The following is a 27,554-nucleotide window of genomic DNA, read 5'->3' as shown; positions in this document are numbered from 1 at the left end:
AGTATGTGCACAGAGGAGCGAGGGCGGGAGGGGGCTATTTAAAGTGACGTGCGCTTCCCCTGTGTATGAGGGGCGGTTAGTGCCACAGTGGGCGGCTGACGGGGAGAATGATTGGCAGCTGAGACTGACTTGCGATTGGTTGATGTGGAGATATATATATATACATATATATATATATATATAACATATATACATATATATGTATATATATAACATATATATATATACATATATATATATCTATCTCAACTGGACCTTGATAGATGCAGATCCTACTCACCGTCACTACAGGGCAGACTCTGGCTCCGAATGACTTTGAACGCCCAAGATGGTGGCATCCCGTATCTGGAATATTTGGGCTTCCTCTTTTTGTACGATGGGACGGAGTTGAGACGCGTCGTTCATCTTTACACACAGTCTATGGCTTGCTTGCCTTTCATGCCACAGGAGAAACATTGACCAAAAAAAAAATGCTCAATGAAAGCTACAGTGTGTAATATTTAGAAGAATTTATTCACAGAAATTCTATATATTGTCCATAACTTTGTATAATTGCCTGCAACAAAGAAGCAATGTTTTTTCGTCAACTTTTGAATGTGTTAAATATAGTTACATGAGTTGGATCCGACCTCCGCGTAAGTCGCCATGTTTGCTGCGTCGTGTTCAATACGTCGCATCTGCGTTGAATTTTTCAGCGCTGCCAGAAACTGGGAAAATGAAATCAGCGGTGCGCCACCATAACGTGTCCCCTGTTGGTTGCTCAGTTGTTTGCGGTTTGCAACTTTACCAACCTGATAAATTAAGTAAGGTTTATATTTATAAAAAAAGGAAACTGGTATGTGTCTGAATCAATGTAGGGAAGAGCTTCATTGTTTTCATTTAGGTTTTCTCAACAAAAAAAAATCTGCCCAGCCTTATTGTGTTAATGTGAACATAGGATATGTCCCTTGTGCATAGTGTCAAATGAGTGGCATGCACTGAGGCAGCTGATTGACTTTGGTACACGAATGAAGGAATTAGTTTTATTTTTCTATTTCATACTTATCTTTATTAGCCCATGAAGGTTGACTTGCAAGCCCATTATCATTAGATAACATAGCATTCCAAACATATTTCCCCATCATGTCCACACATTGGTTAATTTCCCCCCCCCCCAAAAAATAGCTCACATTATTATATTTTCACAATGCTGTCTTCTAAGCTGTTTGTCTCTTCGAATTGCAGCAGCAGTGTCAAGAGAATAGCAACTTTTTTTCTTAAGATAAATCTGTGGCGTTGATCACCCCTCTTACTCGCAGGTACGCTAAGGGCAGCCAGGGCGTGTTTGAACCTGAACGCATCAGACCAAACCCAAAAAGCTGTGACAGACAGATTCCCCGCTCACCTCAGATGAGGTAACAAGCACCTCAGAATTTTTCCATCCTCCTTGTGTCTGAGCTGATAACATATCCACGCATAGTCATCTGTAAATCATGGTGGAGCTTGGTGAAGTGGGATTAAAATCATGTCCACATACAACACGTCCTACTGCAATGGGCATTGTCTCTACAGCCTTGTATTACATATGTAAACAAAACATTTCGCTTTTATTTCCCTTAATAAGTTTTGGTCCACATCTTTAAATGCCAAAAAGACTTGAGTTCAGATGTTTCTACAATACTTCGTCAGGCCTGTAGAGGGCAGCAAACTCCCCTAATGAGCAAACAGCAACACTGTGAATAAAACTTCTTTCTATTCGTTCATCTGTTTCGAAAAATTAAAAAATGCCTTTTTTGGATTTGATTTGTCACTTGATTTTGTCACTCTTGGCAAAATCATTTCAAACACAGAGGACTCACACAGACATTTTTTTTTCTAAATTGTACTTTATTTTCTTTTAAAGACATATGTTTTAAAACAGCGATTGTAGAGAATAAATAAAGAAACATTATGTTTGCTTGTTTTTTTTGTTACTTCCATAGGTACATTTATGTCATTAAAAACTCTATAAGTGTGTTCATTGTCTTGAAGACTGCAAGAATCCTCCTTTTTTTCCCCCCTTCTTAAATTAAAAAAGAAATTTCAACATCTTCCCTTCGACATGAAATTGATTACCAAATAAATTAAACGTAAAAAATCAAGATAGAAAAATTCTCAGCCCTTCCTTCAGCTTTGTTAATTTTGAAAAGTAGTGGCAGCAGAGAATCTTAACTCGAGATGTTTTTTTAAGTCCTTTTACCTCCATTTTGAAAACCAAGGTATGTACACAGAGGAAATCCATTTCTCTTCCAGTTTAATTACCCCATGTTTTTTTAATTTACGTATAAATAATAAAACTAACTCTACATAACAATATTACCCATGGTAATCATACAGAATAGTATTTTCTTTCACCTCTGACTGTGTAGACTGGCCCTCTGTTGACGCCATAGACCACAAATCACACTATACAGAAGAACCCTGTTCAGTAGAATAACATCAGTGATATGCTTTTTCTTAACATGTAGATCTTGTTGCCGACAATAGAGTATGTACATAATATAAATGAATCCAGCAGTGGAATGATACAGTAGGAACTCTGGAGCACTTCTGATATTGTGGGTTCTGATTCTGTCAACCGTTGCTGATATTACTGCTGTTTTTGTAAGCGCATACATGTGATACTGCTTTTTGTGTTGCTCCTGTGCTATACGGTTGGTCAAACAACCAAAAAAGGCTGGGACATCCCATGTGGTTTCCTTGATTGAACTCTTAGGTTTACCTGGAGGTAAAGAGGAGGAGGAGGGAGGGAGAGAGAGAGGGGGGGGGGAGAAAAAAAGAAAGAACACAAAGCATTTTAAACCAAATCACAGGAATGAAACACAAACACTTAAGACTTTGGAAGTGGAGTGGTGTCTGCAATACACACTGCTTGCACTGCTGCCTCAGGGGGGAGGGAGGGGTTCTCAGTAATCAACTAGTGTCCATGCAACTCAAATAGTGACAGTCATACTGCTGCGAGTGTATGCGCGTTCTTAGGAAAGACTTTTTAAATATCTTTTGGCAGGCAAATTAATTGAGAACATGCAGAATAGGAATTCTGGTAGGAGATAAACACTCCTAAATTCAGAACCATGCCATTCGCCAAACTTAAGTTCGGATGGGAGGTGAGACTTCAGGCTCGGCTTTTCAAATCATCCACCAGTTTTTCTGTGATGCAAACAGGGCATCTGCAGGTACCAGACATAACGTGTTAAACCCCTTTTAATACATTTGTAATGCAGTTTGTCTATTTTTAATACCAATTGCTTATCAGAGCAGTAAATGTGAATCATCCATCACTTCCAACTATTGAGTTAATTAAAAACCGCTTGACAAGCAGTCATTTCTCTCAAACGTTGCCCAAACCCACTTAATTTTATATACATTTTTGTTTCATTTTGAAAATTACCAAGATTTTACAACCATTTTAAATACGTCAGGGTTAATTTGGATGAACCCTGAATACAATTATGTACAAGAAATGTCATTTATTGTAAAGTTGAATTGATAACAATAAGGAAAAATTAAGTTAAAACAAAATGAATGTATCACTCAGTGCAAACACCCCTTAACTGTATGTTAAGGACAAATTAAATGTTTGAATTTTTCATAGAAGTGATCATCCTAAACATGATTCAAACCTTGTAAATTTTGTTCTGTAGGACTAGAAACATCCTCGAGGTTTGATTACCATCAGGAGGAAACAATATAATTTCTTCCACAGAAACTGAGTATCAGGCTTTCTAAATCATGATAATTTATTTCTTAAAACTCAGTAGACGTGTCAATAACCTGCAGACGCCCAGTGCAAAAACACAATCCAAATTTCTGGTTGTTTGTTGATATGAAGTGGACATTTGGGTGTTATTATTTGAATATTATGCATATTTTGGTGATTACTTCTCGTGTTTTATGGTGATCCAGAATTCCTCCAGAGGAATGCAGTTCCTCAGCCAGCAGCACGTGTCACAGGAACCAAACAGCTTTACCCAAAACCTTCTAGCGTAAGGTTAGTGTCTCAGTTGGCACAACACGCACACACACTTTTACTTACACACAAATATTTTTTCCACATCTACTCAATACGCAAATATGAATGCACAAAGGTCTTCTTTGTCTCACACACACGCACAGTCACTCACGCACAAATACTATGTTGTCAACCAAATACGGGGGCACGTTCAGTAAATTTTCAGTCGCACAAAAACCAAACAAAGTTCAGGCACAAAGTCACTTGGATTTGAGTTACAACCAAACAAAAACCCCGCATCACCGAAAAAACTACCACACCAACCAACTAAACAGAGGGGATTTGTAAGAATGATAATCATGACAGACAACAAAAAGGAAAGTAATCAAAACCAAAAAAAGTCTAACAGCAAATAAATTCTGATATGTCCATATTTGATGGACAACAGGCTAATTTAGTTCTTAGCATTGAAGCTTTTAGAGAACTTGAAAAAAAAAGAAGCATGTCATGATAATCAATTACTTACAGATGCTGAGGTAAAGTGACAGTTATTGATCAGTGTTTGCAAGGATTAAAAACCAGGACAAAATAATAAGAGGAAACTCACAACGCACCAAACACAGTTCATGGTCGCCACAGTAACCCGCCATGCAGTTGAGCATGGTGAATCAAGGCAACGGCCCAAAATAAAAATTGCTAATGGCAACCATCACAGGCAATATCGCCACAGCAACCAACACAGGCCAATTAACTTACGACGCAGTGAGAAGGAAGGGGGAGGTTTTAGCGGTTGCTAGGCAACCGTAGCCATAGCGACGCACGTCTCCACGATATATGTATGGACGGGACAGTCTTGAGAGTGGTGTGATGTTTTTTTTTTGTTTTTTTTTCAGGAAAAATGGCATGTGGCACAGCACAAAAACAATAAATGAAAAGTAAAAACAAAAAATTAATGACGAACAGTAGTTGGCATTCAACCCTGCGACAGAACACTGGTTAGACAGAACATTGGAACCGACTCAAAAGTCTACGTCTCAGTAAAAAGTGTCCCTGCTGACTGAGCACACAAAAGGACTTTTACACAACATACTGTAGTTATCGCCTGATGTATTTCAGATGGACTGAGTTCTGCCACCTCAGTGAAGTTCTGTCTACTGTAGGGTTATTGACTTCTTCAGTTCCACATGAAAGACAGACATACAAGTCCTGAACCCCCCCTAATTACATCCACTCAGTCTCCTTAACTTCAAGACACATTTCCAGCTGTCTATCAATCCCTCCCTGTCAATATGCAGGAACTCACCTCGCTCAGTAAGGCCTGTTGGCGTCCTTGGGCCTCTTCAGCTGCACCTTCAGTCTCTTCATGCCGATCTGGAAGCCGTTCATGGCCTGGATGGCAGTCTGGGCACTGGACGGGTTGTCAAAACTCACAAAACCTGAGGAGGAAAAGATTGAATGAAAGAAGCAAATACAAACATCCGTGCGGCGGCAACGGCAGCAGAAAGCAAATCAATGTAAAATTACGTGTATGGGTGAAAATGTGTCTTTTATCACAAAACACACTGTGACAGTAATCATCACAGACACGACCATGTCTGTTGCCACCACTGCGACTCACCGAAGCATTTGCTCTGATTGGTGGCGCGGTCAACAAACACCTTCGCGGAGATGACGTTTCCAAAGGGCAGGAACATCTGCAGTATCTCGGAGTCGGTGAACTCCTGTGGCAGGTGGTAGATGAAGATGTTACAGCCCTCGGGTCCTGTACGCAAAGACGGGAGCGAGACAAGGACACGGGAAGGACATGACATGACAAGACAAGACGAAACAAGACAGAGCTGGTTAGGAGATTAGTTAAAACTGCTAATGATTAGACACTTGGAAAATTGAGTTGCAACAAAAAAAGAGAAGAGAAGGGGAAGACATCAAATCAAATATTAAAAGCAGATTAAAAGAACAGTTACATATATGTTTGTATGTTTCCATATGTTTGGAAATACGTTTACTTGTGTTCTTGTAAAGATTAAGTGGGAGGTTGCTTTTGTTACCTTTGTGCGGAGCCATGCAAGCTGTTTCTCCCCATTACCCGTCATTATACTGAGCTAAGATAAATGTCTCCAGGCTCCAAATACATATTTACTAAACAAAAATGCGAGTAATACCAATTTTTTCATCAAGTATATATCCCCAAATATTAAACTATTCCTTTTAAAACAAAAAAAGAACACATACGTTTGAGGAAACAGTAACTAAAGGACATATTAACATGAGCAACTTCCCAGATTGGCTCTTCCCACAACATACCAGTGTGTTTTGCAAAGTTTCCTAAATATGGATCATTTGTAGTTTTCATTTTCAAATGCATGTCATACAGGGTTAGAGTTCTGGATGCATTACTTGTTTGGTAATACAGATTGATTTGAAAAGGCTGCACTGCATTTTGTCACTGTTGGTATGACATTAATATAGTAGTTAGTATATTAGATTGGTCAGTTGTTGGACTGTAAGTTGTACAAAACAACACATTTGAAGATGTTACTTTGGGACATTTTTCTTTTCTTTTCTTTTTCATTTCGACATTTTAAAGACTAGATAGTTATTCAAATAGTTTAAAAAATATGCTGGACATACTGGTCAATGATGGAAATAACGTTCATTGCAGCCCTGAGATGTATGAAGACTCAATCTTCACTGTGTTGAGTAATGAAATGTAATGTAATTCAAGACAGTTCTAAAAGTCAGCTAATATTTTCATTTTCATGTGATACTAATGTGAATGAATGAAAATCAACAGATAACTTAATAATGCAATCACCTTCGTTTCAACACTGAAGCCTTGTTTGGAAAATGATTATCCGTGATGTGAAGTATGTGTGGTTTGCGGCAGCAACGAAAACTAAGGGGCTCAAACATGCAAAAACCACAGGAATGTGTGTCTTAAGATACGAATATTCCACGTGTGCACCGCTCTTTGAGTTTACCTTCCCGCTGTTGCAGCTGCTGCGGCTGCTGCGGCTGCTGGGCCACCAGGGTGGGCTGGTGGGGGAACGGCTGGCCCACCAGGCTGTAGGCGGCAGGGTAGGTGGCTGCAGGAGGCGGGGGGGGGGGGGGGGGGGGGGGGGGGGGGGGGGGGGGGGGGGGGGCACACGACAGGTGAGAAGAGGGCAGCAGGGAGGCACAGCAGAGCAACTGCAAACTAATCATGTTTGTGCTCCCGACAGAGCTGCAATTCCCACCCACAGACTTGCTAAAACCGGGAGACGTTGTGCACAGAGTTTGTGATGTGTGACTCATTCGATAAGAGATGAGGGTTATTTACATTTTGTACTGTACTGTACATTTCCATTTATGCGTGTAGCCGTGGAGTGCACAGGTAATGCAGCTGTTTTCCATTATGTTGCGTAAAAACTGCTTTGCATTCCCGGGGATACAGACTGACACGTTATTTTGAGGAACAAACCTGAGGGGCCAGTGCTTTTTTTTAAACGCAAAAATCAAAGGAAGGATATTTGTAAAAGAGTTTTATGAGATCATTTGTTTGTTTGTTCCTCAAAAATCAGTTTGATATTTTTACATTTGCTATTTTCCCCTCATATTTCAAATAGTATATGCGGCTTATTATCAGCACAGTACATGCATTTCTATAAATAGATGTCAGTTTACATGATAATTTACAGCTTCGTGTTGCAAACATTGAGCACAATCAGTTCCGAGACTGTGAGACTCACCAGTGTAGTGCTGCATGCCTGCATAGGCTTGCTGTAGAGGGTCCAGGACGGGACTCTGAGCTGTGACACAGTAAAAATATATTCACCAACTGCTTTGTATCACACACGCACACTCAACGAAAAAAAAAATAAATCTTAATGCTATTTGGAGCACATTGGCACGCTCCAAATAACATTCAGTTTCATGCCTTAGTTTCATTTCATTTCCTCTTAATTAGACCCTCGTTGTTGCACATCAAAGCGGGAAGCCAGTGAATCTTTGGAGGATTTTTTTGTTGTTGTTGTTGTTGTTGTCGATGGAGACGCGGTTAATCTGTACTAAGGATGTGATGGCCGTACCTTGATAGGCATGAACCCCGTTGGTGTACAGGGCTTCAGTGGCTGATTGGCCGTTGGGCGGAGCTGGCAAAGAGGAGTAGCTGTTCACAAGCTGCGGCGGCAGAGAAGGGACGGGTGTGCCTGCGATGGAGGGTGGAGTGCTGGTACCTGCAGACATTTTTATTTCATTTTATACTTCAATAACAGCAGAAATACTCGATTTGCATCAAAAACATCCAACGGCTAAGGACAGACGTGTGCTGAAATGATTAATTGACTCGTCGATCAACACAAAGCTGTTTGATTTCCAGGTCTGATCAACTCTTTTGGTCATTCCTCAAACTGTATTCAATACTTTTGAGTATATTGACTTCAACAACACTTTGCGCTGAAGTAGTACGGATGGGACATAAGACCCTGTAGACAGCAGTGACCTGAAATTAAATAGCAAATAAAATGAAAAAAAGTTTTGTTGCGCTCCTAACAAGCTGAACTGATTAATCATCCAGGCAGATATTAGTTCATTACGGATACAAAAGAGTAGCTCTGCCCACTGTTGGGCTCACAACATTGCCTTGTTAAATTAAGAGATTAGAATTATTTGTTGGGAGTGAATTACTTTTTTTATCCTGCATCTGTATGATTTTGGCTGGATGTGAACACATAAGGTCCCACTACTGAGATATTAGTTTATTACAGATATATCAGGGATTATTTTGGCTAAAAAAGTAAAACACATAAAACATATAAATAATATATAAAATATATAATACATAAAAAAAAATATAATATATGTCACAAAAATCTTAAATATCAGCTTCAAACATACATATCAGCTGGGATAGCTAGGTGAAGAGTACACGATACTCTAACTCAACTACCATCTTACGAGTTTGTTCATCTTAAAAATAAAAGCTAACATGGCGAAACATCACGACAAAAAAAAACAAAAAACCACGGCATAATTCCATGTACGTTTGTTATTTTGTCCTCTCAGGTCCGCCTCCGCTTGTGCAACTGTCCTCATATTTCAGGCAGAAATCTAATCAAGGCCGGCCGGAGCCAGACATCCCTGCCTCTCATTACCTGAGGACGGGGTGATGGATGCGATCGGCGTGGCAATGATGCTGCTGGGGTTGAGGGCGGCGAGCTGCTGCATCTGAACCGCCGCCACCGTGGCAACAGGAGAGAGGTAGGCCGACTGCGCCACCAGGGCCTGCTGCTGCATCAGCTGGAGGACGGAGAGAGACAGGGGCTGTGACTGAGAGGAGAGAAGAGGGGGCTAGAGGGGAGGTTGAGAAGTTTTTGTGAGTGTGTGCCGTTTCAGCGTGTGTTATAACCTGAGTCATAAAACTTTACAAAATCCAAACAAACTGTGCTTCAGTCTCAACATCAGACATTTGGTGAGTGTTTGTTTTGTGGTAAATTACAAGCGTAAACCGACACAATATGCTCAGACTTTCATTATTACCAAGCTCAAATAACGGGCTACAGTCAGAAAAATATCTTTTATATAACTGAGATGGCTCCAGACTGAACCGCAGTCAGAACAGACTGCGCATCCGAAGGCCACATCTCTTTTGTCACTGTGACGCTCCACAGACCAGCTGTCCTCGCTGACCTTCTCTGTTTGTGCAAACCGGCGCAGACGCTCCACAGTATTTCTAATGAGTCATTAAGGCCAATTCAAGGTAATAATCTGTCTTCAAATCATGTAGCGCGTTCCTGCTCGTGACTGTGAGGGTGACAAAAAAAACAAACCAATGACTATATTTCTGCTACTGTCCAGTTTTTTCTGGTGGACCTGCACTTCCTTTTGTTACGGTTCAGAAATTTCACATTATGTGAGGTTTTACAGTTTTGAGTGACGGACGCTACTCTGTGAACGAAACGCACTGCAGGGTGAAAATGTTGTCAGGCCTCCTCAAGCGTCACGAATTGAGCAAATGTTAATGAGCCAAATCCAACACGATTTGCACTTAACGGTCAATTAGCAACGGCGAGAGCAGCAATGTCATCTAGTATGACGTTAGAACGCCTCTATGTACATCACAAGGAACATGTCACATCGAGTAAGGCTTGCTTTTCCCAAAAATGGATTTTGCATCTTTTCTTTCAGCTCTTACTTCAGTACTTCAATGTAAGCTTCTTTGCTCTGTGTTTCATTGTGGATATTCAATCAATAAAAGAATATAGACCTCTCTCAGCAACACTTAAGAGTGTGTTTCTAAAGAAATGTGTGTGTGTGTGTGTGTGTGTGTGTGTGTGTGTGTGTGTGTGTGTGTGTGTGTGTGTGTGTGTGTGTGTGTGTGCGTTCCTCACAGCCTGTGTGTAGGCATTGTACGCCCCGAGGTGCAGGGTCATGGGACTGATGACGCCCAGCTGAGAGGCCACCTGCTGCATCCGCCTGAGCCCTCGCTCCTTCTCCGAATCGGCAAACTTAACCACCAGGCTGGACGAGGCGCCCTGTGGAGGGTAACGGGGAACATCGTAAGTCCGTCTCTCTGATTCCTTTTCACATCAATCTCAACATCAGAACAAAAATATCACCACCCAGTAGGGATGAAAACAGATGCCGGGGGCGTCCAAAAAGTCCGGCCACGGCCCCTTTGATCCAAATCACCCATCCTCTGTTTCTCAGCATTTCTTTCCCCCCAAAATTTAGCGGTAATGATGCAAAAATCTGAAGGCTTTCTGCAATTCCAGCTTTGCTCTTTCTACAAGATATTAGTTACAATTACACAAATGTTTATACGAGAAAAAAAACCTGAGATAGATATGACTTTTTCCACATTTCCACGTTCTTTTGGATTTCGTGAGCCTGTGTGTGGAGGAGGGGGACAGACGTGAGAAGCGGTGACTGTTAGCTGAGTCACCGTGTTGAGAGTCTAAATGACTGGATTTGGAGCAGCCATGTGTGTCTATTTGAATTCATAAATAACCATGTGTGTATGTTGAACTGTAGCTGTAGCTATGTCATTTCTGGGCGTGTGTGTGTGTGTGTGTGTGTGTGTGTGTGTGTGTGTGTGTGTGCAGGGGGGAACTCACAGGTAAAGTGCGACTCCCATGCAGAGCGTTGATGGCGGCCTGGGCCTCTGCGTTGTTCTGGTACTTTACAAATGCACACCCTACATAAAATGACACACCATTAAACGTGGCCTCATGACGAAAGGACTTTGCTTTAAAAATACATTAGGAGCCGTCTTACATCTAGCGCTTCATCCGTTATTAAGGCATCATTAAACATGGTCCACAAAACATTCATTGCTTCATCAATCACAGCCCGTAAACCTCCAAACGCATCATTAGCCGTGACCCATAAAACCTATTGCACCATTAGTCATGCCTCAGTGCAAGACACGCAGGGGGAAAAAAACTAGCGTCTGTGTTTGAACTGTCGCCGGACTTTGATTTACATGACAAATATTATTAGCATTGTTGTTAGAGGAGATGGCGATTTACATTCACGTGACGGTGACGTGTGACAGGTCCAACTCTCGGGGCTGGATAAAAAATACAAACGTTCAAACATGCAAAAGGCATCGTCACATTTACAGTCGCGATCTGCGCTCACTTGTTACAATAATTGCAGCACTCGAAAAGCTCAAGGACACTTAGAAAAACAGGTGTTGAGAAATTGTGGAGGAAGATCATCTTCAGCACTTAGCATTTTAATAACTGGGACAAACATGGATTGAGTTTTCTTTTCTTTTTTAAAAATTGAATGATTATAGCCAGTCTTATCACCTTGTGTGGCTTGTGTAAGATGAAGTGTTATATTTTATTGCATCAATTTTCACAAAGGTGGTTCAACATTGCTACCAGGGATCAGGATTCATCAGTAAGTTGTGTGTATGAATGCCTAAATGCTCATGGGTATATTACTGAGCACTGGAGTCCAACTGATGTGGATTTTTGGCTGCTGGTGCCGATGCTGATATTCGTCAGTAAATAAAATTCCGTTACCAACATATCAGCTGATATGTATTTTCTAAAAGAGTCGTTGAGACATCGTTATCAAACCCTTATGACACAGAAATATAATCGAAGGATGATATTTTACAGTTTAACCACTATAGAACTTGAAATAAGGAAATAAACATATATTTGTTTAAGGTAAAATGTCCTATGCACTTCTTTTCTGCAGTGTTTGATATGGTCAAATTAAAGTCTACAAACATAAACGCCGATACCGATGAGTCTGTGAAAGGCGCAATTTTTATCAGCCAACTAATAAATCGGTTGTGCATAGTCAGAATTCATAGATCTGCAGCTTTTCAATGTGTGCTGGCAAAAAATTTGAAGATTACCAGATGATGAGAGCTAAACTGAGTCTAGTACAATATGTTAAACAGGTGTTTCTATTCAAAGAAATGCAAAGAAGATGTAGGATTGTAGTCCTTATTCAATATTTTAGCAAAAAATGTACAATTTGCATAATGAGTAATAATGAATCTACTACGATTAAATCTGCAGATCACAACTTTTCTTGTGTGTAATATGATTGAGACACAGCAGTCTGTGTTTGTCGTGATTTGGGGGCAAGTGTTTTTACTCTGTGGCATGATTTAATCTTATGCATAACACTAACACACCGTGTGAACAACAGCTTGCTTTATTTTTGCACCTCGTGCTCATGACCTTTACCTTTGCTGGTGCCGTCGGGCCCGCGGAGCACCGTGCACTCCTCTATGCTGCCGAACGGCTCGAACATCTTCCTCACGTCGACGTCCGTCTGCTGCTTTCCCAGCATGCCCACAAACAGCTTCCTGTCTTCTAAGAGAAAGGAGATCACCAAGATGGGAGGAGAGAAAACAGGATGATGCGTGGATCATGGAGGGAAGAGTTGGGAGTAGGTGTTTTTATGAGGGAGGTGATGCAGGCAGTGGAAAAAAAAAGGGGGGGGGGTTGCAAAAGGAGGGAGGTGCCATGTCACCACACATTCATGCATGCATGGTAAAGAAGCAACAGTGTGATAAGCACGGCTGCAGGGCAGGGTGCACGTCGGCCTGCAGTACTTCACAGCGCCACCAGAGTGCAGTCGCATGAGGCGCATGTCGACGAGCAAACGGCATCTGGCGGTGACTCAAATGTTGTCGCCCTCCGTGTTGTCAGAGAAGCTGCTCCGTCTGTCCGCGTCTGCGAAGGATCAGGCCGGCGCTTCGGCACATCTCACTACAAATGCGCGCGCACCCTTTCCACAGGGCTCCGCCGCGGACGGCACGACACGACACGAAAACACGACGCCGCGCGACCATCGGCGCAGAGTCGCTCGTGACGTCACGCCCTCAACGCTTTGTTGCGTCTGCGCCGACGCGGCACAGGCCAGTGGTCAGACCACGTGGTTTGGTCAGGGGGCAAAAAGGGCTGCTTTTTTTTTTTTGCGGCCTGCCAATGGGCTGGATTTGAGTTGCAGAGGTCACAGAAAATCAAAACAGAGGAAAAGTGGGATTTTCTTGTGGGGGTTTTTCGACAGCCACGCGATGAAGCAACTACGCGAAATTCGGCCTTCGTTAATTTGATTTACCCCTGCACATTTCCTGCTGTGACATGATGTCAAAATGTCCCCTTTAATGTCCTCAGATGTCAGAGCTTTTCTTCTTCTACCGGCGCAAAGAAGAGAACACGATGCTAAAAAAAAACTCTTGCATGTGTGATGGAGTATAGCCACAGTATCTCAACCAGGTTTCCAGCTTTCAAATTGGCCCTTACACCTCACTGAACCCTGCGGCTGCCGTGCAACTATGGTATTCAATGGGGAAATGCCCAACAATAATGGCATAGCATATATGAGTTGTAGTAAATGAGCCAAAAAATAAATAAAACAAAAGCGACTGTCAGATACAGCTGCAACGTATCAGGAGGATTAAACTAGAGATTGTCAGCAACAGGTAATTGAATCTAACACTGAGTCAGTGTTAGATTCAATTACCTGTTGCTGACAATCTCTAGTTTAATGGCAAAATTGCAGGTTTGGTCAAAAACAGTGATCGTGTTTCATTTTCCATGCAAGTCGTCGCCGTTGCCTTTGCAATGTCAACCGATGTCGTTTGTCTGTCTGGATTATCAAAAGGCGTCTTTTTTGCAAGGAACTCGAGGAGCGTTCGACTTGTGCTGCGAGGCTGAGTGAAGGCGAGTGGTGTCGACCGTGGAGGTGCGGTGCGTCTGGCTGCGGGACAGGCGGCTCCTTACCCCCTCTGCTCTCGCTGTCCGCCGGCTTCACTTGGATCGGACGGTTCATCTGGAAAGACAAGAGGCCGCACGGGAAGAGGGGGTTTGAACATCGGAGCGGGCTCAGCGATCATGAACACAGCAATACACAAACTGGAAAAAAGCTTTCAAACTAGAAATAATAGGCGGTAATTGGCACGCAATCAAAAAACGTGGCCACCATTGTCTTGTCGATTGCAGATGAAGATGTGCAGACTTCATATAACAGTATGTCAGTGCTGCAATTTGACATAACAGGGACACACGTATGCATGTGTGGATGTGCTTCAGCCTCCTGCGATTCTCAAATAATCTGTTATTTTTTGTGTGCCAGCTCTGCTCCAGCAGACCACAACTGACACTGATATGTGGGATGTTGCATTCACAGTGTCGTTCAGTCTCCCTCACTCTCCCTCGCCACCTCCTCTCCGCGAGTCGCTCAGAATCTGCCCCCCCCCCCCCCCCCCCCCCCCCCCCCCCCCATCACGAAGAACCAGGGAAAAAGCACACGCCCACGTGGGATTGGAGAAGTGATAAGATTAAGAACACTCGCCGGCTAATCTGGATTACAGAGGCATGCAGCGTCAGAGTAGTGAGAGATTTCAGAGCCTGGCGGAGAGGCAGAGGCAGACGGGGGGGTGCAGGGTGAGAAAAGGAAGGCATCATATCTATTAAAAAAAAGAGAATGAGAGAACGACAAAGAAAAAGTAGAGCACACGCAACAGAGGAGGATTAAGCGACCTTTTCATAATTCATCAAGGGACAAGATGCTGAAATCCCCTTTCCCCCCCTTTACTTCGACACAATCGTCCTCCCCGTTTACTGAACACGACGCCTATGCCAAAATGTGCACACACCAGTGACTCGGGGCCCTCGTCTTTGAAATGTAAAGAGCATGGCAATCGTGAAAAGAAGGTATTGAATGGAAGGAAGAAAAGAACGAATTAGAGAGGGCAAAAGAGAGAAGGGTGGGATTGAGAGGGATCGAGGGGAAGGAGAGGAGCATGTGGAAGAAAGGAGGTGGGTGTGTGTGTGTGTGTGTGTGTGTTTGTGTCTGTGTGTGTGTGCGAAGGAGGGGGTGGGTGAGGAGTGGAGGTGAGAGCAACAGAGTGACACTCTGTTAACTGTGGCTTAATGAAGGTCTTAATTATGGAGCTGGTGACATTTCAGCAAGTCACTGCGCCCGTGTCACTGATGGATCCGCTGCGATCGGTCACCAGGAGACACTATTGATCGCCAGCCGCGCTCCGCCGACCGGACTGCATGCACAAACACCGAGACACCTGCTCGCCGAGGGGCCCCCGTGTCTCCTCGACCAGACCCCTGCTCGCCGAGGGGCCCCCGTGTCTCCTCGATGAGACCCATCGCATTGATTGGCCCAATTAACCGGGCGCTAGAGTAGAGGGAGGGGCGAGGTCTCAAGACCATCTTCCAATCACTCAGAGCGAATGGAGGTGTGCTCGTGCAATGACTGAATAGTCATTTCAGTTAGGATTTTGTTCTTACATAAGATTATAGGTAATTCTTTTTTTCTGAGACCCTCGCTCTGGGCCCTCGTTGCTAAAACCCATGGACTCATATGGTTATTGAGTGCTTTGCATGAAATCTCTCAACAAATCAGACCGTTGTCGTTGTAAACGGGTCCATTCTTTGTCTTTTGTTGCCACTACACCAATCACTTCCCATGTTATTTGCACTTGTACAACCGCAGAACACATCCACCACAGTGCAGCAGCCTGTGCAGAACGCAGTCTTATTTACAAATGTGCAACTGCATATATTTCCTCTATTCCTAGCATTTGCTAATGAAATTAGATTTGTTCACTGTCTTGAAGTTTCTGGCTTATATTGAGGGTTTTAAATATGAATAAATATTCACTTTGGGCCTGTGGTTACTATGTGATCATTTTCAGACTTTCACTCTTGCCATGTATTTGAATACTAATGTTCTCTCAGCTTTTTAGATTTGAATGTATACATTCCACATTTTAGAAGACAAAGGTGTTTTATGGATTCGAAGTATATATATGGAGGCAAAGACAGCAGCTTTAAACACAACAACAACAACAACAAAATATAATAAAATGAAAAAAACTGGTGGATGAATTTACTATTCTTTGACTGATAAGATTTGCATTTTCCTTTTAACTGCACCCAAAAAATACATTGTCATAAAAATCAAGGGATTTGACATATGCCTACATTTGAAAAGTGAAAAGTGACATTTAGTAAACCTCCCTAGAAACAAACGTTTAGCACAAGACGTCGGTGTCCTAAGTGGTTGCTATGATCCTGTGTACATGCTACATATATGCTGACTGCAATGAACATCTTATATATCTTCATATCTACAATAAAACCAGACTCAGATTACATCAGTTACTTTTCTATTGCGATGATAAAAGCTCGTTTATTGTGAAACATCTCCGTTTATGTTAAGATGTTAAGATGGTGCTGTACGAGCTGGTGGCAGCAGTTTCATTTGACATCTTTTCACACGTTCGGGTGACGCCTGAAAAAAAAAATGCCATGGCCCATATTTCAGTGCGGGAAGACAAACAGCGAAGGGCCGCGGCGGCGGTGGCGACGAGGAGCGGCGCAGCAGATGGCTCGGGAGATTGGAATTAGAATAAACAAGAGGGACAAAACAGAAAAGAAATGGAGGCATCAACGCCTGTGCCACTTCAGATCAGCAAGGCAACCGGGCCCCGCCGCTCTGACGAAGACCACGCTCGCATGGCCATCGCCATGACAACCGGGCGGTGATGAGAACCCCACATCAGGTACAAACAAGGTTGCCCCGAACGACGCGCAGGAGAGGACGGACGTGGGGAAACAAATGAGGAGGACAAAGGGTGCTTCTAGGTCGAGAGATAGAAGGATTAGATGGTTAGATGGAGGAAGGGCGAGGAGGGGGGAGGAAAGAGGAAAGACACTGAGCAGAAAGAGAAAGAAGAAGAAACATGGGACGGTGGAGGGAGCGTCCGTGCCTGTTGAATGTTGGCGCTGCCTCGAGAGCAGATGCAGAAGCAGGGAGACGAATATCTCCCTCTAAGCCTAAACCACTAACAAACACTTTACAGTAATTTGCTCTCTCCCCTCCTCCCCCTGTTGCTCCCCTCCCCTTTCTCTCTCGGGCTTGTTTACAAAAACAGTCCCACACTGTGCACAGACAACACACAGGAAGAAAAGAAAAAAACCTGCCTGATCAACAGCCCATTTTATCTGTGTGTGTTTTTTACGGTTTGATTTGTCTTTTTTTTTTCACTCCCTCTGCGCCCCATCTCCAAACACACGGCGCGGATATTATATAAAGTCCTACCTCAGACTAAACACACATACATTATCACCACACACACACACACACACACACACACAGGCGCTGTGTCTGCCGCTGTCGGCCACGGCAACATGAGCACACATCTACACATACTTAATCTATTTCGCTCTGTGATGCCGCAGGGGATTTCACCGGGATTATGAGATATTAAAATCCACAGATTATCCAATCAAAATCACAGCGCGACCCCTTCGCCATAATGCATGACCCGGATGGCGTCGACGTCCACGTATCGCGCCGAGCGGCGCCCACTCCGACAGCGAATGCAAATTTTTCATCTGCCGCGGCAAAAGAATAATGTGCTTTTAGACAGAGGAGCGTCGACGGTCGGAGTGAGCGAAGCATATTGGTGATATGATGTGTCCCCCGCCTCTCCGCCGTGACCCACAGAGCGGATGATGATCTCTCTACTCTCGGCTCAACGCGGCCAGTTCATACATGTCAAACTCATGCAGCCTGATGCTGATGCTGATGCTGATGCTGCTGCTGCTGCTGCGTGAGGGAGACACACTTCTGTGGCCTGTTCCCTCCATTCTGCCACTCTGAATGGTGAATATATCGGCAGAGACCATCGCCTGTGCTCTTTCGAGAACGTTTACAGCGGGGAGACGGAGTTGGAGGGGCTGTGTGTGTGTGTGTGTGTGTGCGTAGGGGGGGGGGGCACAAAGACAATTTACCGTCTTTGCCTCCCCTCCGCTCCATCACACAGCGCCGGTCATTGCATCGTGCCGGTCGCCAAGCAACCTAGCATCCCTCGTCCCGGCCGTCTCCAGGCAACGAGACCTGCGACCATAATCAACCTGCCGCCCCCCCCCCCCCTCCCCCCTCCACCTCTCCGCCCTGCTCTGTTCATCTCCCGTCGCCGATGCTTTTGCTCCCTCGCCTCTCTCCGTCGCAAATGCACTTACGCCGGGACGCACTTGTGAATTCACCCAGGGGAAAAGAAGCAGCACAGGTGGAAATTGGTATATTCACAGGCGCACACACACACACACACACACACACAAAAAAGGGGGGGAGGGGAGGGGAAAAAAGGCAGACAGAAAAAAAAGGGGGGAGATTAACAGACACAGATGATTGTGAGTTCGCACAAAGAGTGGGAACAAAGCAACAGAGGCAGGGACAGAAAAAAAGAAAAAGAAAAGCAGAGATGCACAAGTACGGTCTGTTAATGTCGCCACACGTGGATGCACACACACACACACACACACACACATGGGTGGGTAAGCACACAAAGCAGAGAGTCTCCTGAATCCAGCCGGTCGCTAAATCAATCGAGCACAAGAGACTGACAGCGCAATGCTTGTACAGTTCAATAATAGTTGAATCAATGCTCCGGTCCTTAGTGTCAAAGCCGCTGCCCCTATGCGCCTGCAGGGTTCAGTGGTCTCTCCAGTGTCGAGACGGAGCTGACGTCCAGCCCTTTTGTCAGGCAGCTTACGAAAAATCCCTCAAAGTGGAGAAAGTGAATATCAAAGAGTACATTTCCAACAACACTGGAGTTGACTCTCAATTGTTTTGTCTCCTCTGACTGTTAAATATTCATGTCAAGTGTTGTTTGACTCGACTCAGTGGAGCAGAGGGGAAAAAGAACTGAATCACGGAGAGAGATTTGAGTGTGTGTGTGTGTGTGTGTGTGTGTGTTTGTGTGGATTGGGTCCATGTCCTACTGTTCTTTCTTTTTTCTCCCTTTTTTCAATTTGTGTAGGCTTCACACACATGTGTGTATACATGCCATGCGATGTCCAGTCTTATAGGCCAGAGTTCAGAGAGCCTAATGAGTGTGTTCAACTACCACGCGCCCACACACACACACACCAACCCCCCAAAACACACTGTTTCTCAGTAACAGATGTCTGTATTTAAGCTGATAAACACACGGCCTCAATGCACCTCCAACCCCCTCCACCCCCACCGCCACCCACTGTTCATTATGTCAAACTTTCATTCATTTCTTCCTGCCCTCCCCCACCCTCGCTTATTGTCCCACCCCCCTCCGTCATTTATCCAATTTCTCCCTCATTCACACCCGTCTACTACGTCTGTAAATCAAATCTGCATTCATCACGACAGTCGCCCCGGAGTGACGTGCGGAGAGGACGGGCCCCCTTTTTTCTTGTTGTCAGTCAGCGCCGCTGGTCCTGCATCGCCCCCCCCCCCCCCCCCCCCCCCCCCCCCCCCCCCCCCCCCCCCCCCCCCCCCCCCCCGATACACATTCATATGTGTGCGTATGTAAATTAATGATACGTTCATCAAGTGAACACATTTGGTCTGGGGCACGCTAATTGCTATCATCATCATCGTCGTCCCCACAACTCACTGACGTCAACACACAGGCTACGTATGGAGGCCCGGCTTCATCTGCTCATCGCCAGGTACATATAATGAAATGTTCACAGAGTGCGACACAGTGAACAGAATCGGAGCATCTTACTCATTCTGTTCGTCGCATATGAAATATGAGTTTCTAGACTCAGCAAATGCAAAGATTGAATAAGTGTACAATGCTAACCGGCATGTTGGAGTGAGTGAGTGTGTGTGTGTGTGTGTGTGTGTGTGTGTGTGTGTGTGTGTGTGCGCGTGTACAGCAGCGTGTTTGCTCTGACATTAGGGGCACAAATTACAGCATTGTGGCATTACAACTTCCCATCTCATATCCTGCGTAAAAAGCCCAGGCTATATTTAGCATATGCATTTATTTCAGACTATCGATAAAGCCCCACTGTCTGCTCCGTCTGAGGCCTTATGGCTGAGTAAATGTCAGGCTTAGTCAGATGTTCCACTCACACAGGGATCGTTCCTCCCGTATAGGCGGCTTAAACACAGAAGGCCTCGCGGCACAGATTTCACTCTCTCTCTCTCTCTCTCTCTCACACACACACACACACACACACACACACTGAAGATAGTGAATAAAGAAACCTGAGAGGAGATCATAATAAACCCGACATCCATCCATCCATGCGTCCGTCCATGTCTTCGGATGTGTACCCTCCACGGAAACACACGCACACAAAAGCAAACAGACAGTTACACACACACACACACACACACACACACACACACACACACACACACAAAAGCACACACCAGTCATTAAACCCTGTTAGTGTGAACACCTGCCCTCCCTTCCCCCGCTGCGAATGCAAATACACAACACGGAGCTACTATCTCACATGGGCACAGTTGCACTATCAAATACTTATTGCATATAAAATTAGCAGTGAGGCATTGTTGCAAATATTAATTCAAGTAAGTGAGCGTTGATGAGGAGCAATATATTGTGTCTCTACTCAAGCAGGCATCAGCTGCAGGGCTGTGGCTTTTCAATTATTTTGATTAGAGCGAGAGTTTTGACATTTGAGAAAATTCTGTATATTTACATTTATAATTACACATATATTAATACACAATTTGCTGTCTTGCTGAGATTCCAATGAGAAGATTGATACTGTCCACTCTTATGTTTGTAGATGAATATGAAGCTGCAGCCAGTTAGCTTAGCTTAGCTTCACCATACAGACATGTGAGTGGTATTAATCCCGTTATTTAGCGCTCAACAGGAAACAAATTCAACAGACATTCCAAAATGTCAAGCCTTTTCCTTTAACCTACCGATCATTATTCATCATTTGGCCTCTGAAATGTCTGGAAAATAACTTAGTATTGCTCATTACAAAGCATGACGTTTTAAAAGGTCTTGTGTCTGCTCCACAAACGGAATTAAATTCAGTTTACCATCATAGAAGCTGAAGAAAACTTTTGCCATTTGCTCTTGAAAATGTATTTGAACGCTTGATAGATTTTTTATTTTTTTTTATGTGGTGAAATGGTTTCAGCCTGAATGAGATCCCATGATTCCATGATTCCCATGGCAGCCGGCGACGCGTCTCAATCATCCAGCTCGTTCAACAGATATTCATTTGAACTTTCAGGTTCAGTTTTGGAGGTCGCTGTGTGCGAAAACAGCTTCTCTTTAATGGGACACAACCGGATGCTATTGTCTCCGGGAGCCTCACAACAGCTGACCCGGCCGGATGAACTGGCCTGAGACAACACAGAGACGGGGCGATGAGAGCAATGGGGACAAGAGAACAAAATGTCCAAGCAGGACGGAATGAGAGTGCAGCTTTTTTTTTTCTGTCTTCCTTTCCGACCTCCATTTTCACACTTCCTCTCAGAAACACTTTTACAGCTCCTGCCTTTTTTTCGTCTCTCTCTCGCCTTCCCAACTCCACCATTCTCTCACTTTCGCCCCTCACTCTCGGCTGAATGTGCTTCTGATCCTCCTCCTCCGACTCAGAGACGGACTCTCTCACCTGAAATTAAACACAAGGCCAGGTGCCACCGCCGTACCGCCATCTGTTCCGGCCCTGCCTGACTCCTTTCTCTTTCTTATTTCCCCTTTGTTTTCCACAGTTAGCTAAGAGAAAAAGAATCAGGGAAATGGCAAGCAGAGAAAAAAAAGCAGCAACTCAGACTCGCTTGTAAAAAAAAAAAGGGGGGGGGGGGGTAAAAAAAAAAAAGACAAAGCAGTGCTGAGTGTTAATGACATCCTTCAGCTTTCTCTACATTCAGGTGCGCGTTCATTTCAGCTCGGTCCTCTCAGTGCTATAATTGCGTTCATGTTATTTCTTTTGTATCACCCCGACCAGGAGATGCCAAAGTTAATTATTCTTTGGCAGTGCAGGTGCAATTAGATGACAATTACACCACAGCTGGTAGCAGGGGTGGGAAGCAGTTCTTGTCCGCGTGGGCGTGTGCGGAGCTAATAAGATGGTTTTTCGTCTCTCTTCTTTTGGCGAGGGAGGGGGAGGGAGCACACAGGAGGGTTTAGCTTGCTCCACACGGCTTAGAGGTAAGAGGTTGTGAGGAGGAGAGCCGCCGGGGTAGAAACGCAAGGGGGAAGAGGGCTTTAGCTATGGGGCACTGGGCCCTGCTGATCCCCTACGAGAGGTCAGGAAGGTCACGCTACTGTCACGCTAACAATGGGATTTCATTTGTTGCCACCCTAATACCAGCCTGCTCTTTCAAACTGCCTCTGCATCCCACACTATCCCCCAGGCCTGCCATTACGACACGGTTCTGCTGCTGAAACAATAAGTCGATTGACGAAAAAACAAAAGTTAACCATCAACGATTTAGATAATCGAGCGATGATTTAGGCCAATAATCAGGGAAGAAATGCAAATAATTGCTGGTTAAGGCTTCTCAAAACACATGGGTTCATGTCTGTTTCTGTGTTAGGGCTTGAGGTAAAAGACTATTTTCATAATTTTATCAAACATTTCTTCTTCTGCCTTAACAACGAAGCTCAAACTCAGAGATTTTCACTTTGCTGTCACGTTAGACAAAGAAAACCAAGAAAATCTTCCCACTCAAGAAGCTGTAGGCGGAAAACATTTTTGCACTTTTGCTTGAAAAACAATCAAATATTAAAATACACGCTGATTAATTTCCTTTCCGTTGAATGTAAATATTTGCTGGTTTTCCTATTCTTCTATATGTTACATTTAAAATATATATATTTGAGGTTTGGAGTGTTGGTAGGACACAAAGGCTAATTGAAAACATCAGAACTTGTTATGGGAATATTCTACCTGCCAATTAATCAATTATTTAAAAAAAAAAGCAAGACTGGCAGATTAATTGATGGCATAAATAAGAGTTATTTGCATCAATACACCGTTCAACTACTTCCTCACTCCTCCCTCAAAAAACTATAGCCATGAGCTGTCATTCAGCAGAGGAGGGGGGGAAAAAACAGAAGCGAATGATGACAAATTGTAGATTCCAACAAGAATAACCAAAAGGAAACAAGGGTTAAAACCTTGTTAGTAAAAGAGGAAGCAGCGGCAAGTCAGGGAGCACACTCTGTCTCGGTAATTCCTTGCCTTGTCGCCTTGTCTCTCATATAGTCGGTTATTATGAAGACACGGCTGTCATGTCATATTTAGCTCTGGAAATGTCATTTGGCAGCACACCTGCTGCCTGGCTATGCTAATAAAGCTAGGTTTAACTTTGATTAGGATTCAGGGGGAGAGATGGAGAGGAAGACAGGAGAGGACAGCAAAGATGTATATATAAATATGCGAAAGACAGAGATACATAAAAGAAAAGAAACATCAGAGGGAATAAGAACTGGTTAAGTCACTCCAGAAGCGAACCTCATAGCTGTCTCTTTCGTCTCTCTCGACCCGTGACATGTAGCGAGATGATTCATGCCTCAACTGGATGGATATGTCTGGATGCATCACATATGAAACATAAGAGGGAGAGCAGCCTCTGACCTTTATTGGAGCATATCAGCTGAAGGGGGGAGTCGGGCTGACATGTCAAACTACGTTAATTTTTCTTAGTGTCACTGTGCGTCCACGTGTGCGCCGGGTTCAGAGAGCCCAGCCTGCCAGTTATTCCCGCTCCCTTTCATATACATGTGAGCTGCCGGGGACTCGGGTGAAAGACAACGGCGCACTCACCCCTGGTAGTGTCTTCTGCTCGTGCAGTGCATTCTGGGCTTTGAGGGCGGACTCACGTGCGCAGTATGTGAGGAAGGCACATCCTGGAAGCAAAGACAAAAAACGGGGGAAGATCAGTGGAGATAAGTGCATGTATTTTTAATGTCAGAATTCATATTCTATAGGCAATGTCGGCGTTGGCATTGTCAACACGTTGGCTATTTGCCCCGAAGGCCTGTAGGAAGAAACATCACTCTCCTGTTATGAATATGCACATTTGATATATATGTGCTTTGTTTTTATTTAACAGATTTGGGGGAGTGCGTGCATTAAAAAAATCTAAAAAATGCTTTGTGTCTTTAATCAGGGCCATCATTATTAATATGTTTTTAAAGCTGCATTAAAAAAAGAGTCAAAAAGATCAAATGAAAACAATGACCGACTGCCATTTTGTTGAATAGTTTTCCGAACAGCATATGCGATCCATAGGATTATTAAATCATAATACCTGGAGACAATTCAGACACAGGCTGTCTGAATGAGTGTTTAATATCATGCTGCTCAAGCAAAATGTATGCAGTTCCACATAATAGAGAAAGGCCTTCATTAACCTTTAGGGCTCCCACAAATCATGAATATGTAAATGTATGCAGAATAGGTGTTGTAGGTGTTACCAGGCCGGTGCCACCTGGCCCCATACGTCTCCCAAATGACTGATGGTTTGTGAAAGCCTTTGTTTTTTCTGAACTCACATTTGCATTAGAAAATGACATTGGCGATCATTGTTTAGCTTTGATCACTTTACAAACTTAATTCCATCTGTCAAACGGGATTTTGACGTGATGTGACGCGTCTTTAATTCCCAAAAATACGGGAGAGCCTGTTCACCACGTGATGTATAGAAAACTTTAAAATTGACTTGTATCATCATATGAAACCAGTTATGGAAGATTAAGCTTAGACAACTACCTTAATGATGAATTATGATAAATTCCCTTTTTTACGCTCTAAAAAATGATAGAAATGCTATTCATTCTGTATCTATATCTGTATATATCTTAATTCTAACAGATAACAGTTATTTATTCATCCATGTTTAATTTGAGAGTTTGACCAAAGTGTTGATGCCGTTTATTAATCAAATGAAGTTGGTGGTGAGGAACAACTATTGAAAATGTGAGTGAGGCCACTTGACATGAATAGTGTCTTTAAATTTCTGTTGGAGCATCATGAGGTATAGGGTGTGATGGAAACCTCCCAGCATGCACTGGGGCATGTAGACCGTCAACAGTTGAAGAGCGTCTCAGCAATTAATCCAAGAGCTGGAGTCTTCTGATTGTCAACCATCAAGACACTCAGCATGTGTTCGATGAGCAGGATTGTGAAACATTGCGGTGTGAAAATACAGTACTGCTCTCTTATATGTGGTCATATGCCAATTAAAATTGTTCCCCCCATTCTGCTAAAACAATGGTCATTGTTTGACATGTAAAAATGAATGAAATTGTGTTGATTCAGCTTGAAAATACTTGACTATGAGTCATCACCTCATTTTTTTCTTCTTTCTTTTTTTTCAAAGCTGAGTCAAAGCCATGTTTTTTCCACTGCAATTCGAAAGAACACACAGCCTGGCAAACATTTTTGTAAATGTGAGGAGACAAACTTTCCACCAGCTGTGAATGAAACACCGGCGTTTTTAGCCTCAAGCCGATGCTCAGAGAGACCCCCAGGAGGACAAGAGCCCTGCTGGTATGTAACTATTGTAATTACATGTATCGCTCTCAGCGCTTTCTTGCCATTACATTTTTTTTTTTTAAATTAAAAAATGAATCAACAACATTTTCCCCCATACACTAAGAGACAAAAAAATCAAATCAAATGAGAGTTCTTGGTCCTCACCTTTGTGCATCCCTGTGTATTTGTCCTTTATCACTGTCAACTCGTAGATCTTGCCAAACTGCTCAAAGATGGGCTTCAGGTCCTTCTCCTCCAGGTTTCGGGGTATCTGCCCGATGAAGAGCTTGATTGCGTCAGGCTCCTTCATTGGGAAGTCTGGGGAGGAATAATAATAACACACGAGAGAGAGAGAGAGAGGGAGAGAGCAGAGTGGAGTGGAGGCGGTCAGGAGGAGCAGACAGGAGCCTGCAGGCTTAAATTCACACTGCACAGGAGGTGCAAACAGGAGGTGCAGATGGGAACATTCATTGGGAACGAGAAGATGAAATAATAAGCTTCTTCTACGCCCTCGGAGAAATGGTGGACCAGATCCTCTGGTAGTAGATGTTGGGATGGATACGACACACAAAACACAGTAGTGATCAGAGTAAAACACACAGATTACAATAGGGTTACTGTATAGAATATCATATTGATATAGTGATGGCTGAAAAAGGGGGCTTGAAGCTACATAACCTAATTATACCATGACTTCACTGTTGACAGACACACTGTGGTGCGAAGACTAAGTGCGAAGTAACTATATTCCATGGTGATGTGATTTTATTTGAGAGGGGGGTACGGAAGCAGTGACACGCGTTTCCTTGACACAATTCCATACACCTGAAACCATGTTGGTGCTCATTTGCATGAAACGTAATAATAAAATCATACTATCATAACTTCCATATATCCTTGGGTTTATATTAACAACTGGGATCAAATATTCATGATTCATACATAGCCACAGAGCTCAGCTCTCATCGCCAGCCTATTGAAATAATTGAGGAGAAAAAAAAGGAGGAATAAAAACGACATCATGTCACATGATGGTAAATAATAGTGATCAGCTTCGTGCTGGACTCGGTCGCCGACGTCCGAGCCCCCACACGGGAACGAATCGTTGCCAGTGTGTCTGTCAACACAGCTGGAGACCCGAGCTCTCTTTGTGACAACAACAATGACCCGAATATGATTTCATACATTTGAGCGGAGAGGAAAAAAAGAAAAAACAAAAGAAAACAACAAAGAGTCAACTGATATAAACACCACCGTACCTGTGATGCTGTTCGTGGCAGAGAATCGGTGGATGTCTTTCTTCTTCTTCTTCTTCTTCTTGTTCTTCCCCCGCTGTTTATGAGACCTCAGTGATTCAGTTCATTTGTCAGGAGCGTCTCTGATTCCCGTCACAAGTCAGGCCTGAACCCCCCGTGTGACAACACAAGTAACATCCAGCGACGGTCCTTTCTTCGGCATGAGCGTGTTTTTTTCCCTTCCTGTAGATCTGCTTGTTGTTTTTCCCCCCCACTGGTCTTTCCTGATTTAAAAAAAAAATAAATATTTTTTTTAGCTACAATAAAATCTCGTAAAAAAAAATAAAATAAAAACAAATCTCTCGCTGCCTCGGCTGAACGAGTGTTGAGATAAATTGATATTTAGGCTTCCGTCAGTGGACCGTGGGGAATTGGCAGTCTGGTTGGTCGTCCTCTCGCTCTCCTTGTGTGTGTGTGTGTGTGTGAGTGAGTGTGTGTGTGTGTCTGTACTCCTTTGACGTCGTAAGCCGGTGTCTCCCTCCCTGTCCATCTCAGCTCCAT

The 27,554-nt window shown here is 43.6% G+C and overlaps 1 protein-coding gene and 1 long non-coding RNA gene across 7 annotated transcripts; one reads left to right on the top strand and one right to left on the bottom strand.

The window, feature by feature from the left end:
* Positions 1–44: 44 nt before the first annotated feature.
* Positions 45–9,415, top strand: LOC118292202. 2 transcript variants are annotated; one of them, XR_004786853.2, is made up of 3 exons: positions 45–1,394; positions 3,925–4,009; positions 9,014–9,415. It is a non-coding gene; the product is annotated as an uncharacterized LOC118292202 (long non-coding RNA). The 2 variants fall into 2 exon arrangements; XR_004786852.2 differs by lacking the exon at positions 9,014–9,415 and adding an exon at positions 4,864–5,922.
* celf3a (cugbp, Elav-like family member 3a) lies at positions 1,855–27,554 on the bottom strand. Of its 5 annotated transcripts, none has more exons than XM_035620931.2 (14): positions 27,018–27,554; positions 25,924–26,076; positions 24,046–24,128; positions 14,209–14,257; positions 12,664–12,789; positions 11,065–11,144; positions 10,339–10,482; positions 9,103–9,298; positions 8,038–8,184; positions 7,699–7,758; positions 6,952–7,056; positions 5,589–5,732; positions 5,274–5,406; positions 1,855–2,740 (listed from the first exon to the last, which is right to left on the bottom strand). In XM_035620931.2, exons 2-13 carry the CDS (start codon positions 26,066–26,068, stop codon positions 5,279–5,281), a joined length of 1,407 nt encoding a protein of 468 aa, XP_035476824.1. In that variant the 5' UTR covers positions 26,069–26,076; positions 27,018–27,554; the 3' UTR covers positions 1,855–2,740; positions 5,274–5,278. The 5 variants fall into 5 exon arrangements, with proteins under 5 accessions (XP_035476824.1, XP_035476826.1, XP_035476822.1 ...); XM_035620933.2 differs by having other exon boundaries at positions 9,103–9,247; positions 27,018–27,553; XM_035620929.2 differs by having other exon boundaries at positions 12,664–12,792; positions 27,018–27,552.

This window comes from Scophthalmus maximus, chromosome 22 (genome assembly GCF_022379125.1).
Source record: "Scophthalmus maximus strain ysfricsl-2021 chromosome 22, ASM2237912v1, whole genome shotgun sequence".
NCBI classification, from domain to species: domain Eukaryota; kingdom Metazoa; phylum Chordata; class Actinopteri; order Pleuronectiformes; family Scophthalmidae; genus Scophthalmus; species Scophthalmus maximus.
Note: the sequence above shows the minus strand (reverse complement) of the source record. Positions and strands in the feature narration are given on the sequence as shown.

Bases quoted from the DNA above. Each gene is read 5' to 3' on its own strand.
- celf3a (XM_035620929.2), bottom strand. From the start codon at position 26,068: ATGAAGGAGCCTGACGCAATCAAGCTCTTCATCGGGCAGATACCCCGA. The intron at 12,793-14,208 runs GTAAGGAGCCGC...CCTTTCTCTTAG, and splicing joins GGACAGCGAGAGCAGAGGGG to AAGACAGGAAGCTGTTTGTG. The intron at 8,185-9,102 runs GTAATGAGAGGC...AAATGTCTGCAG, and splicing joins ATCCATCACCCCGTCCTCAG to GTACCAGCACTCCACCCTCC.